The 18,083-nt window shown below is 37.6% G+C and overlaps 1 protein-coding gene across 2 annotated transcripts in view; it reads left to right on the top strand.

Moving 5' to 3' along the window:
* Positions 1 to 18,083, top strand: part of MBD5 (methyl-CpG binding domain protein 5) — a 422,713-nt gene that overhangs the window by 395,572 nt on the left and 9,058 nt on the right. For both annotated transcript variants that reach the window (XM_008059870.2, XM_008059871.2), the window contains 2 exons: positions 733 to 1,941; positions 14,275 to 14,348. In XM_008059870.2, the coding sequence (XP_008058061.1) occupies positions 733 to 1,941; positions 14,275 to 14,348 (1,283 nt within the window). The remainder of the gene's footprint in view (positions 1 to 732; positions 1,942 to 14,274; positions 14,349 to 18,083) is intronic.

Below are 18,083 nucleotides of genomic sequence, written 5' to 3'. Positions count from 1 at the left end.
AATTAGAATAACCTGGGGCATTTTTAAAACTACCCTCAGCCTTCCTGTACTGAAATTCTGATTTGCTCTCCTGGTAGGTGTTCCCTCCCTTCACCTCTTCCCAACTGAGAACTGCTTCTCTAGAGAGTCATTGTCACCACTGGCAGCATGGGATGTCCTTCAGACAGTGACCTGAGAAAGTAGAGGAGCAGATATTACTACCCTGTCTGAAGGCTTCAAAAATATAGTGTCATATTATTGTTAAGAAAGGAATTTATGCATTTTGTTTCATTTTATATTATATTTCACTTAGTTAAGTAGAAACATCAGTGAATAAAAATCATTTTCAGAATCTGCTTCCCTTTGTCATTTGAACAGTGCTGATTTGATCTTCTGTGACTTGACTCTCTGAATCCTAAGTTGCAAAGACCTGTAATGACACTAAGTAAATAGAATCATCACCTGAGAACATGTTGTGTTCAACTAGCTCAAGCTTAATTTCTCTAGAGAATGTTTAGCAATGATTTTTTTAAGTTTCTTGAATTATTTTAACCAAAAAAGTACTCAAATATAATCAAGACATAGCTTCCTTTACAGAATGCCCTTTTATTTCAATTTGAGTCTTGTTCTTTATATTTCCTTCCTTATTATACCTGTTTGTCTTTTGGTAAATCTTAAAATTATGGTCTTTCCTCTTTGAGGCCTTTAAAATCATTTCCCTTTCTCTCATTGCTTTCTGTCCATTTCTTTAAGGTGAGAATGCAGGAAGATGCAGCTCTCCTAAACAAAAGAATAAGCACTCAGCCTGGGCTCACAGTACTTCCTGAGAATCCGAACACTACACTTCCACCTTTCCAAGATACACCTTGTGAGTTGCAACCGAGGATTGACCCATCTCTTGGTCAACAGGTGAAGGATGGCCTCGTTGTGGGTGGCCAAGGTGATGCTTCTGTAGATGCCATTTACAAAGCAGTTGTTGATGCAGCCAGCAAAGGGATGCAGGTTGTCATCACCACTGCTGTCAACAGTACAACTCAGATCAGCCCCATTCCGGCTCTGAGTGCCATGAGTGCCTTCACTGCTTCAATTGGTGACCCATTAAATCTCTCCAGTGCTGTCAGTGCGGTCATTCATGGACGGAACATGGGAGGTGTTGATCACGACAGTAGGCTGAGGAATGCAAGAGGGGCTCGGCTGCCCAAGAATCTAGACCATGGAAAGAATGTGAATGAAGCAGAAGGGCTTGAGTATTTCAAGTCAGCAAGTTGCCACACATCCAAAAAACTGTGGGATGGGGAGCAAAGCCCCAGAGGGGAGCGAAACAGGTGGAAATATGAGGAATTTTTAGATCATCCAGGCCATATCCACAGTAGCCCTTGTCATGAAAGGTCCAACAATGTCTCTACACTGCCATTTCTACCTGGAGAACAGCACCCAATACTGTTACCACCAAGAAACTGTCAAGGGGATAAAATTCTGGAGGAAAATTTCAGGTATAATAACTACAAAAGAACTATGATGAGTTTTAAGGAGAGACTAGAGAACACTGTGGAAAGATGTGCACACATTAATGGAAATAGATCTCGACAGAGTCGGGGATTTGGAGAGCTGCTAAGCACTGCAAAGCAAGACCTGGTCCTAGAGGAGCAGTCTCCAAGTTCCTCAAATAGTTTGGAAAGTTCTCTGGTCAAAGACTACATCCATTACAATGGAGACTTTAATGCCAAAAGCATTAATGGGTGTGTGCCTAGCCCTTCGGACGCTAAAAGCATTAGTAGTGAAGATGACCTAAGGAATCCAGACTCTCCCTCTTCAAATGAGTTGATACATTATAGACCAAGGACGTTCAATGTTGGCGACTTGGTCTGGGGCCAAATCAAAGGACTGACTTCCTGGCCTGGAAAATTAGTAAGAGAAGACGACGTTCACAATTCATGTCAACAAAGCCCCGAGGAAGGGAAGGTATACCAATCTTTATCCATTGTCAAATACTAACCTTTGTTCAGATATCAATTATTGTTTTTTGTTATCATCACTTTGGATTCTTTGGATTTGAAATTAGGATTCACTGAGGTCTCACAAGTTTCTGGAGCATAATATGAAGATGGGTTGGTTATAGTCACCAAAGTGTTATATCGACAAGGGGTGAGTTATAAAGCATTTATAGACCTCCCCTCCCAGGGCTCAAGGTGGCTCTAGGCCAGGAACCAGATTTCAGAATTTTGCCAGCTCTACCGTCCTCTTCTGCATTTACCTAATTCTTCATTATATACACAGAGGAGGAAGGCAAGTGTCAGCAACTAGGAAAAAATCTGGTAGCTGTTGGAGGTCCAGAGATTTGGCAGAGGTAGGGTCCTCCCAGGCAACCGGAAGTGCCAGGGCACAGTGTCTCCTCCATGTGCTTACATGTGACACACAGAGCTGGGGAGGAGGTAAAAACTGGGAGAAGTTGTAGCCGTTTCTGGAAACAGCAGGTAATGTCTGAGTTCAGAATGATGTCTCCTTTCAGGAAAAGTTCTGGGCCTTTATAACATATGGAAATGTTTAACCCCATAGTCTGGTTCTACTTAACACAATCTGATCATATAAATTAAATGAAAACTTCTCCTTGAAACTACCATTCAATTTAAAAGAAATTAGTAGGGGTCTTACTGGGCTTTTTTCCTCCTTACAAATGGTAGAATTGGCTCACTAGGCAAGAAATATATGGAATGTTTAAAGTAGATAGAAAAATTTATATCTGACCAGGAGGAGATAATTATGCACATTTACCTCATATCATGAAGAAACATATAATTTTTCATCTTCTTAGGTAATAAAAATCAGTCTTACAGGTATATATTATTCTCTTAAAGAGTATGTTGTATAAAGCTATTTCAACTCTGCTCAAACTTTCACTGGCACTTAGCTTTAATGGCAGGAAACCAAAAGCATTTTTGCCAGCACAATAAAAGGACTGTCTTTCTCCAAACGACCAGGAGGTCCTAAAACCTTGCTTATAATGCCTAATATATACTTGTCAGGATATACTCTGGGCATAATGTTTCTACATTTGATAAGAAAATGAATTCCATACTCCTATTCACAAAACATTTTGTTCCCTGTACTCTCTGAGACCAGACAAACATTCTTTAAGTTGATAAACCTAAATATTTTTGACAGCTTATTCAAGAAATAATTAGAAACAGCAAAAATGGGCTTTTATGATATAAGTAGAACTGCTACAAATACAAGATGTAGACATTGAACTGTTTTACAATCTCTTGCAAATGAACCAAGTCTTTTTTTATGTGCCATTTTACAAAAAGCTTAAATAAAGAAGAGATAATGGCCTCTCTTCCTTGAAACCATTCTTCCTGTCCTAAACACCTTGTCTAAATATATTTTTATGCCCTCAGTAAAACAAAGGCATATACCTTTAATACATTTCACATTAAACAATGGTCTGAATCTTCTGATTAATCTGTGTTCAAAAACTCCTGAGGTTGAGGTATTCACTGATGTTAAGGGAGATGTACTTTAAAAAAAAAAAATCATTATCTAAGAGTCCAAGAAACATTATTTTTCTCCATTTAAATAATCAAAATGGTATTCATTAACTATAAAATAATAGTATTTTTAAAATCCAGATTCTTCTTCCTTATTTTAGGCAATAGATGAAATCCAAGGGAGTGTAAAACTATTTATGTAAATTCAAATATTCCTCCACCCATTGACTGACATCATAATTTTGCATTCTCAGGTAAAAACCTTGATATCAAGCTACACTAAAAGTATTTTTAGTAATTCGAAAAACATAATTTAAAACATACATTGAGAGGTGAAAAACTGAAATCATGTAATGAAATATTAATGACAATACATGGAACATTTATCTGCCATTAAAAAGCAAAGTGTAACAGACTTAAACACTTTAGGGCACTTTATTTTTTAGAAAACTCTGGTCTTTTCAGGACCTACCTCAGTTTTGCACATGAAAAAACAAAGTACTACTTCATAAACACTCTTTTTTCTCCTATAGTTCACAAAACAAAGGACTTCCTGATACCTTATTTGATGATGCCCAGTGAGTCAAACAGAGTTCTCATTTTATAACACCAGAAAAGGTAAAATTTCAAACACAGGTCTGTCTGATTTCAAGCCAAGTACCTGATATACTTGTGACCCTGGTTCATCAAGAAAAAATTAAACTATGTTCAATATCTGTGTAAGACAAAGCATGATCTGTTTCAGAAAAAATTCTAGTAAAATTTTTTTTATTTGTGCTTTTATTCAGGTGAACCAATTTTTATGTAGATTTACATAGAAGCTCTCATGCTCAACAATGTTGGATAAAGCCTTGTGTATTAGTAACCAGACTTCTGCTTTTAAAAAGATAAGAATTGCCTTAGGTTACCTTCTATACACTATGGCAATGCCTGACATTTTAATAAAGTCTAGAGAGAAAGGCAGAGACTAACTCCATAAACAAGTTGTTGATTATAGTGAAACTTAAATTAATTCCACCATGCTAATATGGAATGTGGGATCATTTTCAATAGTGTTTATCTTTGTAGTGTCTCAGAAGAAAAGATTTGCCCAACAATTGTCTTGCATGTTCTCATTTTAAACCTTCTTAGCCTTTCAGGTTTCATACTATTTCTGTGTCCAACAAAGTAAATTAATCCAAGATTCTGTCAGATTCCACTAGATAAGAATCTATGTTAACTCAAGTTTTAGAGTAGATTTATTACCCTCCCTCCATCCCACAACCTATCATTTATTATTTTCAGGTCTAGTCTTGGTTCTCAGCAAGTCATTCCAAATTCTTTATGGAAGAAGGTGAAGTAGAAAATATAAATAATTGATTGACAGAATAGAAGATTACTCTTTCAAAGAAGTCTGGGCACCTCTCTTGTTTACAGGTTGCATAAATGGTCTCTGACTTAAGCGAGACCAATGTTATGTGACTGAAGCACTGATATTTGCCAAGGGCTAAGACCTCCACATTGTCCCTAAATTCATTTTAGCAGACTCTGTTGGTCATGATAGTAAATGACTTGGTCAGTTTATGATCTTAGAAAGACATTTTTTATCTTTGGTGGGGTATTAAATGAAGTAGAATTACTGATATACATTAAAAATGTTCCGCAGTTTCTGAGATGATTTCTTAAAAGGCGTGATTTCTTGACATTAAATACTGTATGGGCACAGTCTACAAAGAGCTAGAGAGAAAGTAGAGTATGGCAGAAAGAGGCCTGGGTTTTGGGCATTCTGGTGTAAGCCTAATCTTAGCTCTGCCACTTAGCTAAGTAGTCCTCATAGGTATATTAAAATCCCAGAAGCTGCAGTCTCCTCATCTCTCAAGTGGGAATATTAATTCCTATTCATAAAGATGTTTTAAGAATTAGATGATGCCGGGCTCGGTGGCTCAGCCTGTAATCCTGCGCCTTTGGGAGGCTGAGGTGAGTGGATTGCCTGAACCCGCGGGTTCGAGACCCGCCTGGGCAGCGAGACCTCATCTCTACAATAAATCAAAAAATCAGCCGGGCGTGGTAGCGCATGCCTGTAATTCCGGCTACTCGGAAGGCTGAGGCGGAAGGATCACCAGAGCCCAGCAGGTCGAGGCTGCGGTGGCCGGGAGCGGCCACTGCACTCCAGTCTGGGCGACAGAGTGAGACTCCAACTCAAAAGAATTAGATGAGATGCCACAGATAGATTATTCAGCACACCAAAGAGACTCAGTAAATATTAACCTCCTAGTCTCTGTTCTCTGTGTTACTAATTTAGGTTTCATCACAATGGAATTGTGGTAATTTGACCTTAGTTATTGTTTACTTCTGCATTATTTATCTGTATAAGGGATTTACTAACCAGGTTGAGAGTAAAGGATTATAAAGGATATAGTCAATTAATGAAAGAGCTTATAACTATTTTTACAAACTTCGGCACATCATGTACAAGGTCGCATATCCGATTATAAGTTAATATTAGTTGTTAATTTCAAGCAGAAATTCTACTTTAAAGTGTTTTAGAGCACTCAGCTTGTTGAATGAATTTGAAAGTTCGTCTTTCCTTAATGTTTATACATTATATAAATTCAGACTTTCTCTTTCTTTCTACATATGCCTTTCTACACAGATTCAACAATATTAATTAGTGGAGATTTTTAGCAGTCTGTGAAAAGTTGGGCTGAATCACTTGTATATATTGCTGTCCTACTATTGAAGCTTTGTGATAGCACTGGAAGATATTATGTGCTTTGTATTATGCTATACAGGAAGTACCATCTCCTTTCTTTTTTTTTTTTTTTTTTGAGTTGGAGTCTCACTCTGTCGCCCAGGCTGGATTGCAGCGGCACGCTCAGGGTCACTGCAGGCTTGACCTGCTAGGCTCCTGCAATCCTTCTGCCTCAGTCTTCCAAGTAGCCAGAACTATTAAAAGCGCGTGCTACCATGCCTGGCCTTTTTTTTTATAAATTTATTGTAGAGACAGGGTTCTCTCCAAGTTGCCCAGACTGGTCTTGAACCCCTGGGCTCAGGCAATCCACCCGCCTCAGCCTCCCAAAGTACTGGGATTACAGGCTGAGCCACCAAGCCCAGCCACCATCTCCTTTCTAATATATATATATATATATATATTTTTTTTTTACCTTGATTAACAGTTTGTAATGAAGTACATTCTGGGAGATAGTTGTACTTGCTCTAAATAATTAGTGCAAGTTTCTCTCTGAACCATGAAACCTTTATTGTTTGTGGTTCAGTTGCCAAGAAAAGACCTCAATGCTGGGCTCCAGTACGTCGATATGGCCAGATAGATGCACTTCCAGATCTTGGCACAGTGTTAGGGAATTCTTGAGAAGGAAAATGGCTACCCCTGGCATTACACCTATATTCCTTAATATGCAAACATTTAAAAATCTACACAACTATGAGGAAAACCAGTTCTCTTTCTGTACTTATCTCAATAATTATTTAAAATAGAGAAAATGCTCTTGTTCTCTGAAATATATTTTATAATTGTCATTTGTCATTTTTAAATTTTATATTAACTAGCTTAGAAGGGTAGCTTCCCAAGTAATATAATCAAAAAATAAAATTATTATTTTTTGGCATATATCATTTTTACTCTTTTTGAACATTGTCACATAGTTCTTTCATTGCTCTTTCATTTGATGTGTATTTTGATACAAGCCAAACTTAAGTAAAGATTTATTTCTAAACAGGCACCAAAATGTTTCTTTTCAGTGAAATGCCTGTTGGACAGGTACAAAAACATCTGATTATCAAGAAAATTTCTTCATCTCAGTGCAATGCCACTTGATTAAATGAAGACATGCTTTTGAAAGCATCAGTGGATAGGGTGCTCCCTCTTTGGAATCACGCTTTGACCTTTTTTTCACACAATTATATTTGTCAGATGAAGATAAAAATAGTTCTCTGAATAGCCTTCAAAACTGGAAAAACTCATCACTATTAAAACTCATAACCAAATTTATTTGGGGGCAGTATACTTTCTGTATGTTGGTACAGCATCACACACACATGTTTTGACATCATGAAACATAGCCAGAAACAGCTTACCTCACGTGGGAGGGGTGTCATTTAAGTAATCAAGTCTGGGACCTAACCTTGGGAGATGTGCCCTCCTGTGGTTTTTAAACATTTCACTTTGTAGAATGTTCTTTCTGTTCTTGATTATCAGTGTTAGCTATTTGTATTCTTTGGTACTACAACTCTCTATTGAAAGTGTTCGTTGTGTGTTAACTTTGTCTTATGTATTTTCTTAACCACTGTTGGAAAGGAATTATTTTCTCTGTATCATCGTATCCTCAATATTTGGGCTACATTTTGGCTAGTGGTGTGATGAGACAATCAATGCCCTGTCAACACCAGAATCTTCTTGAAAAGAGAGCAAAATACTTTTTGAAAAGTAATAAATAAAATCCAGACTAACAAAGTCAGTTGCTAATCAGAATTTGAAAGACAAAAATGAACTAGTGAAGACAAAAAAACGTGAATATGGAGAAAAGACTAAACCGTGTAAATAGTGAATTGTGGAATATGGTGAACTTTTTTTTTTCCTGAGCACGTTTAAAGAGCAATAATGGCCTAGCTCCATTCACACAAGTAACTAAGTCCCAAAACAGAAGTTCGTGAACTTATCGATACAATTTTCATACAGAAAGTAACAAATGGAATCTCAAGTCTGAGGCAAATACGTGCTTCTTTTACATGAACTTTTAAACACTGTTTCCTTAGAAATATAAGTTTATTCAAAACATTTAGTTCGATTTATGTATTGACTGATATGTAATTTGCCATCACATACAGAATAGATTTATTCTTGTCCTATAATGTAGTTCTCTAGTGATTGGAAACACTGCTTTCCAAAGTGAAGAGAAAAGGAGGCACCACAAAAGTGCCTCAGATAGTGCCACTGACTGAAACTGTAATAATGGGAATTTGGTGAGTTCATTTGAAAGAAATGGGGATTCACTTAAGAGAACGACTAGTACTCTTCTATGAATATTCTAGTACTATTGTTGGTAAATTAGGTGCACCTTACTGTCACAGGTGAATAAACTTTTGACTCTAAGTTATTTATTATTTAATATTAATTCCCAGTCTTTAAAAAATTTTGAAATATTGCAGTTAAGTTAGCAGACTTTTCTCAGTTTGAAGATGTCTTTTTTGAACTTACTATTATTTGTAATATTTGCTATTTAATTCATGTTTAATAATAATGAACCTAATAAATGCCTCATATTTGCTTATTGCTTCAGAGCTATATTTCCCAGATTTCGGCTAAAGCTGCATATTATCTAGACTATCGTTTACTTAAAATTTTTCTTTAAATTTATTTATTCATTCAACAAATATTTCTTGCTCCCATATGTACTAGGCACTATTCAAGTCATTTTTAAAATGTAAATAACTTCTCTAGTCCTATTCACATGTGTGAAATCATAACTTATGTTATTTTTATTTTTCTAATAAAAATTTATATGAACATATAACTATTAAAAATATGTAAAAGATGCTGGATGCAGTGGCTCATGCCTATAATCCTAGCACTTTGGGAGGTCAAAGCAGGAGGATCATTTTGAGGCCAGGAATTCCAGACCAGCCTGGGCAACATAATGAGACCCCATCTCTACAAAAAAAATGTAAAAATTAGCGGAGCTTAGTAGCCCATGCCTGTAGTCCTAGCGACTCAGGAGGTTGAGGTAGGAGGATCACTGGAGCCCAGGAGTTCACACGATCACACCACTGCACTCCAGCCTGGGCAACAAACAGAGTGGAGTCTCTGTCTCTAAAAAATAAATAATGTCTATAAGTTTGTTTATGTTTCACCTAAAATAACTTCACATACCACTAGTAACGCTTTGGGAGAGACTTCTTTGGTGTTTGTAAAACATCTTCATGTTCATGGTCTTTTTAGATTCTCTCAATGGCCCATAAAGATGTGCATAATTATCCCTATCTTACAGATGAGAGAACTGAAACTCTGAGGTGTGGCACTCCTAAAACACAAATTATAGGCAGTTAAGCCAGACCCCAAGCCTGATCTTCTAACTCTAAGTTTAGTACTCTTTGCATTATACCATTCCTCCAACAAACAGGACATTGTAGAAAAGGAATGGGGAAGTGAAAAATGAAACAGGAAGTTTGGGATCGGCTGTCTTATCGCTGTTATGAAACCTGTGATGTGGCTTGTGCTCCATCCTTTGACATTTGCCTGATAGCTTTACCTCAACACTAGGTAGCAGCAAAGAGGCATTATCAGGACTAAAGCCTGCAGGAAATTTTAACATCTCTAGTTGCCTGACTCTATTCAAAAGGGATCTGAGATCAGTGATCCAGATTCTTCTAATACATACTATACTCACTTTAGAGAGTTGCGTTGACTCTCTGAAAGCCTTGTGTCTCATTTTGTCATGGACTAAGTTACTTCTGAGATGCAAGGTACTACTATGCTGACCCCAAGTCGAACTTAATTAAATTGCCAACTGTTTAATATGTGCCTTGTGAACAAAAAAAGCAAATAAGCAACCAGAGATTCAGCCTTGTTCAGAAAAACTCTTAATCCTCCACCATATGTAGTGTCTGACTTTAAGAATATGTTTCTAACCCCAGACTATAAGACTATTTATGTTGAAGAATTATTATATCTAAAGAATTTGTATGAAAGAAGAGTTTTAAGAGTTAAAATATTTAACACATGTATATCTACATGTGAGTAAATATGCAAACAAATACTATAAATTCCAGGTATCTTTTTATAATTTTAAAATGACATATGTGAAGAGTTATACCACGATGCCCATTACTATTAGTATCATTATCAGGATGAAATTATGTGGGCAGATTATGAGTAAAGATGAATGATAACTTCCTCTCCCAAATTCTAAGATAGAAATTCAATAATTTATGGAACTACTGGCTTGTGAATGTACAAGAATACAACCTAACAGTTATAGATAAAAGTATTAAGTATCTTAAATTACTTGCTGTTTCAGTGTAAATTTCATAAAAATATTTGTGTGTGTTTACCCTTTTTTAATGTTACATTTATATATTTAATTTCCCAGTACTTTTTTGGTTTACAAGTCAATTAAGTAATTTATAAGGAAATGTTCATTAAATCATTAAACATGATTTCACTTTAAATAGAAATTAAATTATTTTGTTCTTCTCTGATACCATTTTTGGGGTATTTTTAAAGAGTTTTCTGACTATTGTTCAAGTATATTAATATTTCCCTAGAAACAACACACACTTTTCATATATATTTTATAAGACAGTTGAGTACTAAAATTCTGAGACAAAATAAACTAAACCTTTTATTTTGGATATGTATGATCTTGTTATCCCAGAAATGCACTGTGGTACATATCTTATTTATATTCAATTTCAGAGAGCACTATCATTTCTTTCTCTTTCAAGGTCATTTAATCCCTTATAAATAATATAGTTCATGATGAGAGTATTTAGAGCCTTAGAGGCAGATTTAAATGAAGAAACTTTGGTAGAGAATTAGTTCAGAAAAAAAAAAACCACTGGAAAATTATCCAAGAATTTTAAAAATTGAAGATAAATTTGGGCAAGTTGTTATCTAAATTTCTGTAAAAATACAATTTAACTTTAAACATTTTAGTGTGCCTGTGTGTATATGTTTTCTATATGTGTAATTTTATATATATAAGCCTTATATATATAAAATGACTGTATATTTCAATATATGCTGGAGATGGTATGGTGGAGACAGGCTGAGCACTTTGGAGTTAGACCTGAGTTTCAATTCTGTCCATGTTATTTAAACTCACTGAGTCCCATCTGTAACAATACAAAAATAATACTAGTTTGCAGTAGTACCATATTGCATGATAAAACAGTGCCTTTTACATAATAAATGCACAAGAAATGTTTTTACTGTCCCTTATTCCTTATTTACTTAAAAATAAAAATTGAAGAATTAAAAATTAGTTTGACCTAACTTTGTTTTTTAAATTAGGACCAGCGGGGTAAGTTTTCATTGCTGTGTCTGGCCTTGTTTCAGTGTGAATCTGCATTCTGTGACCTGATCAACCCCTTCTGAGAGCACTCACTATACCAGTTTGTGTCTAATAGAACTTTATGTAACAGGATAGCTTCCTTTCTACTGCCAAGAAGGTCATTTAAATATAAGTGGAATTAGTTATTGCTTACATAAATGTAATTTACAAAACATCTTTTAAAAAATTTTTTATTTTGAAGAGTGGGGTACAATTCAGGGTTAGGTATACAAATGTTCATTATGCAGGTATCCTTGTTAATGAGGTGTGTCCCCACCCCCTGGCAGACTCCCACTACTGCCAATCCCTTTCTGCCAATCCCTTTCTTATAGTATTATAATGATTGTTCAAGGTCTGCTTATGAGTGAAAGCATGTAGTACTCAGTTCTTTGTTTCTGTGATAGATCACTCAGTATTATAGCCTCTAAGTCCCTCCAAGTTGCTGCAAAGTTCATAATTTTGTCCTTTTTTATGACTGTATAATATTCCATCTCATATACGTACCACATTTAAAACATTTCATATTCCCTTCATATCAGTGAATACAAGACGGAACCTCATTTCTAACATGAATTGTGAAAATGTATTCAAGCACCCTTTTTTAAGAATGACATATGAGCCAGGCTTGGTGGCTCAGCCTGTAATCCCACGCCTTGGGAGGCTGAGGTGAGTGGATTGCCTGAGCTCATGGGTTCAAGACTCGCCCGGGCAACTTGGTGAGATCTCATCTCTACAATAAATCGAAAATTAGCTGGGTGTGGTAGCGCGCCCCTGTAGTTCCAGCTACTTGGAAGGCTGAGGTGGAAGGATTGCCGGAGCCCAGCAGCAGGCCGAGGCTGCAGTGACGGGAGCGGCCACTGCACTCCACGGGACTGCACTCCAGTCTGGGCGACAGAGTAAGACTCCAACTCAAAAAAAAAAAAATGACATATGGATACATTCAACGTACCTAAGCTTTTCCAGTCATTCCAGTAGCCCAGTGGGACACTTTTAATTATGTGAGGTGCTAATAGAACTAAGCTGTCTCTTGTGCTGGCACACAATGAATCTGGTATCCCTGATGGACTTGTGTGTATGAGATATTTGGATTATTTAGTACAAAATACAAAAATATGAAAAGGAAGACATTTTTTGTTATTTGACTGTTTTTCTTATTGAATAATTAGCAATGCTTGTTTTCAGACTTGATAATGGAAACCCTTTGTTAATCATTACTGTGTACTACATTTGAAGGGATCATGAAGAAATTATAAATGACATTCATGAATTGGTCATGAAGCTATAAAGACAAGTTAATAATAATTTTCTTGCTTATTAGTGTTTTTTTCTTACCTATGAGGCATTTTGATGAACTCTGAATTTTCATTTAAAAATGGCTTAGGGTGGGGGGAGAAACTGGAGTAAGGGACTTCTGGGGTACCTGCCTTGAAGCTTTGTTTATACAGCAACAATGCTGTTGTTACTTAGATTTTCTTTTAGCAGATCAGTAAAAACAGCAGTGTTTTTCTAAAGATGCTTTTAATCACAAATCACATACAAGTTTTCCTAAGTATTAACTATTTTTCCTAGAAGGGGGTAGATTCAGAAACCATGACAGAGATTATTGGGAGGATGGCAAAGGCTGCGCCCCCCCCCCCCCCCCCGCCTCACATACACACAAACAGTCAGCCATACTTGGTGATGGATCTCTGTTGAGGTAGCAGACTTCATGCAGGATATCAGTGGTAAAGCAGGACAGGACAGAGGACATGTTCATAAGGCATAGCAACATCCTCTTCCCACATCAGTACCAGCCACGCATGGTCTACTACCCACTTGTTTTGCAGCCTCTGCAGAGCTTAAATGATGACAGTTGCTGTATGCTAGGCTCAGTGTTCAATACTTGTCACATTTTAATTCTCACAGCAGTTCTAGCAAGAAGGTAGCTATTGTCCTCATTTTGTTTTATTTTATTTTATTTTATTTTTTTGAGTTGGAGTCTCACTCTGTCGCCTCGACCGGAGTGCAGCGCACACTCCCAGCCACTGCAGCCTCGACCTGCGGGGCTCCGGCAATCCTTCTGCTTCAGCCTTCCAAGTAACTGGAACTACAGGCACGCACTACCACACCCGGCTAATTTTTGATTTATTGTAGAGATGAGGTCTCGCCAAGTTGCCCAGGTGGGTCTTGAACCCGCGGTCTCAGGCAATACACTTGCCTTGGCCTCCCAACATGCTGGGATTACAGGCTGAGCCACTGAGCCTGGCCATATTGTCTTCATTTTAAAGAGGAAGAAACTGAGGCTTGGAAAAGTTAAGTGTTTTAATAATGCTGGGAAGTGAAGAGGCAGGATTCAGACTCTGATCTGCTGGCTCCAAAGTCTACCCTCTTCCCTAACCAGCACTCTCATCGTCCCAGATGAAATACTACAGGTTTGAAATTGCTGAGCATCAGGCAGTGCAGAAAGTAAGCCAGGATCTCTGATTTTTATAATTTTGTGAATTGAAAGTTGTTTAAATTCCAGGTTTTGTTCCCAAAACGTTATTTTCAAAATGTTGACAATTTCAGAGCCAGTCTTTCATTTCTACTGATGATGCAGCCTGAAGTCACGGAATCAACCTCTATGACTGAGCGAGGACAGAACATTTGACAGGGCAGTGAAGGCTAAGGCTCCTCTCTCCCCCTCAGTGCAGCACCTATTTGTACAGCAGGAAAATAAAAGCCATGTTTGACAATTGCAGGTCTGGGTAATGTGGTTTGGTCTTCATACCTTCACTCAGGTGGAGCCCGAGAAGTTGAAGACATTAACAGACGGTTTGGAGGCCTACAGTCGAGTCCGGAAACGGAACAGAAAGTAAGCGCTTTACAAAATTCCACTTTTTTCCCCCAAGGATATAATATACTGACTTCCCTGCAAAGGGACAATGAAATCTCACTGATTCTGTCCATGTTGTGGCCTGCCTAAGTGCAGTTTAACAGTTATCACCAAAGATGACCATTGTGGATAAGCCAGATTAGCTGTTATGGAAAATATTTTCTTAACAATGTATGTTTACACCAATGGTGGGATTTGCCTCTTCATCAGCTCGTTCCTCTCTCCCTCCATCTCTATTCTTCTCATTTAGTGGGAAAGAAAATATGATTAATAGTCTAACATTTAGCAATTAAATAGGCTCTGGAAGTGTAGTGAGTCTATTTGTGATTCAAATACTTTAGGGGGAAATACATATACACATGTAAATAATTTATTAGTCAAAGTGGTGCTAAATAATGGTTTTGTTGCAGCAGGAGTGTGGACTTGAAAATAGGTTTTCTTTGGAATTATAGTAAGAAGTTGAACTTTGGGCCATTATTATTCAAGTTTTTCTGGACGCCTATTTTCTGAGCAAATGTAGTATGGACAAGCAAATAATATTAGAAACACAAATTTTGTTGTAATACAATGTAGTTTTGTGTCTCATAACTTTTATTTCATATTAAGGTAGAGAATTACAACATGCTTCTGTGTATGTGCCTAGAAATATATAATTGACATGCCTGTTCAGTTGCTATAATTTTTACATTATCCAACAACTGAGAAATACATATTAAAATAATTTTTATTCATTTGCAAAGTGGCCCTCACATTTGCCCTCCAAATATTGACATGCAGGCTTAATGGTTTTGTATCTTATCATCTTTTTAAAAGTATTTCTTTAACTTATGTTTGTAAATCAAGATTTATAAAGTAGAGGTCAGAATGATTAGTAGTATATCTTGCATAAAAGTCTTATATAATGACATCAATAATATCTATTAAAGGACACTTTCTTTCATGATGTTTTCAATAATTCTTGCCTGAGGCAAAATTTTAGAAGTCAGGAAATCTTGGGAAAACTCTCTTCACCCCAATAAAATGTCTCATAAAAAGATAATCATAAGGGCAAACTCCTCTGGCCTTATGACCAGGACTCCTTTGGAAGGTAGCAAATTGGTACTGGTTGTGTTAACTGAGTTGCCAGATAACATCCTTCTAGATCTGATAAGGAACCCAGGGAGCAAGGTTCTCTCACTTACTGAAGTGGCTCTTGTTATGCAAAGCTTAGTAATAGGATAAAGTTAGTAAAAATTAATACAAGGACTGGGTAAAAGGAGGGAAATTGCAATTACCCACATCACAAATTTTGCAGCAGGCCAGTTGCTGTAGAATTTTCAGTAATACTCATTTCTTTAGTGGAAAAGATCCCTAAAGTGCTTCCTTCAGTGAAATATGCTAGTTACTTGGATTATGTGCAAAATAGAATTAATAACCCAGAAATAAAACAACTCCTCCAAATATATAGCTACACTGTCTTGAAATTAGCTGGATTTTCCCAATATATTTGCTATAAATCAGTTTCTGAAAGGTAATGAGTTAGCAAAAAAATTTTCTTCAGTCAGTTTGCTCTTTGTGGTGAATTACTAAAGGAATTCTCCTCATAACTACCATCCTAGAGTGCAGACTAGAAAAGTAGAAAACATGAAGCAAATGTTAGTAAAAAACAGCTTTATTTATCATGCTATTGTCTAAGCAGATTGACTTTTCTGTAGATGCCCAGTAGAGCTTTATATTTTGCACGTACAATTTTAGACGTATTTTTATTCTCCCAATCACAAGACGAGCCAGAATTACTGAGCCCATTTACAAATGAGGACACTCAGACCCAAATAGCTTAAATAATTAGTTGAAAGTCACATAACTGATAAATGACATGTTAAACCAAATCATTTTTTAATTTATTCATTTATTCCCAATTTAGGGAGACTAATTTAGCAAAAAATCTGTGCCAGGCACAGTGCTGCAGTCCCTGAAGCTCACTGTTTAGTGGAAGACACAGATGCAGAAACAAATAATTGCAATTGCAATGGCAGAAATATATATAGTAGATGTGGGGATCATAGGGAAATGGCATGAAACCCAGGTAAAGGAGGGTTCCTAGAGGAGGTGATAAACTGAACCCATCCTTTTACATGCTGTGTAGGCATTAGCCACACAAAGGGAACAAAGACCAAGATGCGGTGGGGTGGGATAATGTTTAAATGAGATCAGCAGTTGGATTGTAAAACATCAGATAGGAGGTTATAAGAGACATAGCCACAGGTGATAAGCAGGAACCAGTCATAAAGGGCCAGTAGGATCCTTTATCTTATTGTAAGGGCCTAAAGTGAGCAGATGATTGGCTTCTCACCTCATGTATGACTGTGTAGGAGGATAAATTTTTTTTTTTTTTTTGAGTTGGAGTCTCACTCTGTCGCCCAGACTGGAATGCTATGGCTGCTCCCGGCCACCGCAGCCTCGACCTGCTGGGCTCCAGCGATCCTTCCGCCTCAGCCTTCCAAGCAGCTGGAACTACAGGCATGCGCTGCCACACCCGGCTAATTTTTGATTTATTGTAGAGATGAGGTCTCGCCAAGTTGCTCAGGCGGGTCTCGAACCCGCGGGCTCAGGCAATCCACTCACCTCAGCCTCCCAAAGGCGCGGGATTACAGGCTGAGCCACCGAGCCCAGTTTAGGAGGATAAATGTTAAAGAAACAATAATGAAGACGAGGGGATTGTCTAGGGACCAAGACAGAAATAAGGGAGGACTAAGACCCAAATCAAGAGGGGGGTAAATGAGGATGGAAGAGAAAGAATGTGGTCAAGAAATAGGAGATAAGATGGACAGAACATGGTGTTTGATCAGAATGTGAAGGAAAGGGGAAATCAAGGACAGCTCTCCAGTTTTTTAGCTTAGGTGGTTTGGTGGGTGGTAGAAACCCTGATTAAAATGGAGAATACAGGGGAAACTGTTGAGTGAAGTTCAAGGTGCCTGTAGAATAGGTTGGACACACAAATCTGAAACAGGGAATAAGTGATATTTGACAACGTAAAAATGACTGCAGTTACATAGAGATTCTTTGACCTATTTGAAGTACTGTGGGCAAAGGGTTGAATGTAGGGACAATTGAGCCTTTAATAGAGATAATGAAGAAGATGGGAAGAATGGTCAGGAAAGAAGAGGAGAATCAGGGGAATGGTGTAGGGTCTTAAAAGTCAAAGACTGAAAATTCCAGGATGATAAACTGATTAATAGAAGTCCAGAAAGACAAGAGCTGAAAAATCTCCATTGGATGGGGGCAATTTGGAGGCCATTGGTAACCTTAGTGAGAACAATATCCAGTAAAGTGATAGATGTACAAACAAAGTGGCATGGGTTGAGGACTGAGTCAGAATAAGGAAGTAGAGAGAGGAGATGTAGATTATTTCCACCCTTAATGTGAAAAGGCAGAAGAATTTTGTTTGTTTTTTTTTTTGAGTTGGAGTCTCACTCTGTTGCTCAGTCTGGAGTGCAGTGGCCGCTTCCGGCCACCGCAGCCTCGCTGGGCTCCGGAGATCCTTCCGCCTCAGCCTTCCAAGTAGCAGGAATTCCAGGCGCGCGCTACCATACCCGGCTAATTTTTTGATTTATTGTAGAGATGAGGTCTTGCCAAGTTGCCCAGGCAGGTCTCAAACCCGCGGGCTCAGGCTATCTGCTCACCTCGGACTCCGAAAGCACTGCTGTGATTACAGGCTGAGTCACCAAACCCGGC

Source organism: Carlito syrichta, unplaced genomic scaffold (genome assembly GCF_000164805.1).
Source record: "Carlito syrichta isolate Samal-C Ts95f unplaced genomic scaffold, Tarsius_syrichta-2.0.1 Scaffold304408, whole genome shotgun sequence".
NCBI lineage: Eukaryota > Metazoa > Chordata > Mammalia > Primates > Tarsiidae > Carlito > Carlito syrichta.
Note: the sequence above shows the minus strand (reverse complement) of the source record. Positions and strands in the feature narration are given on the sequence as shown.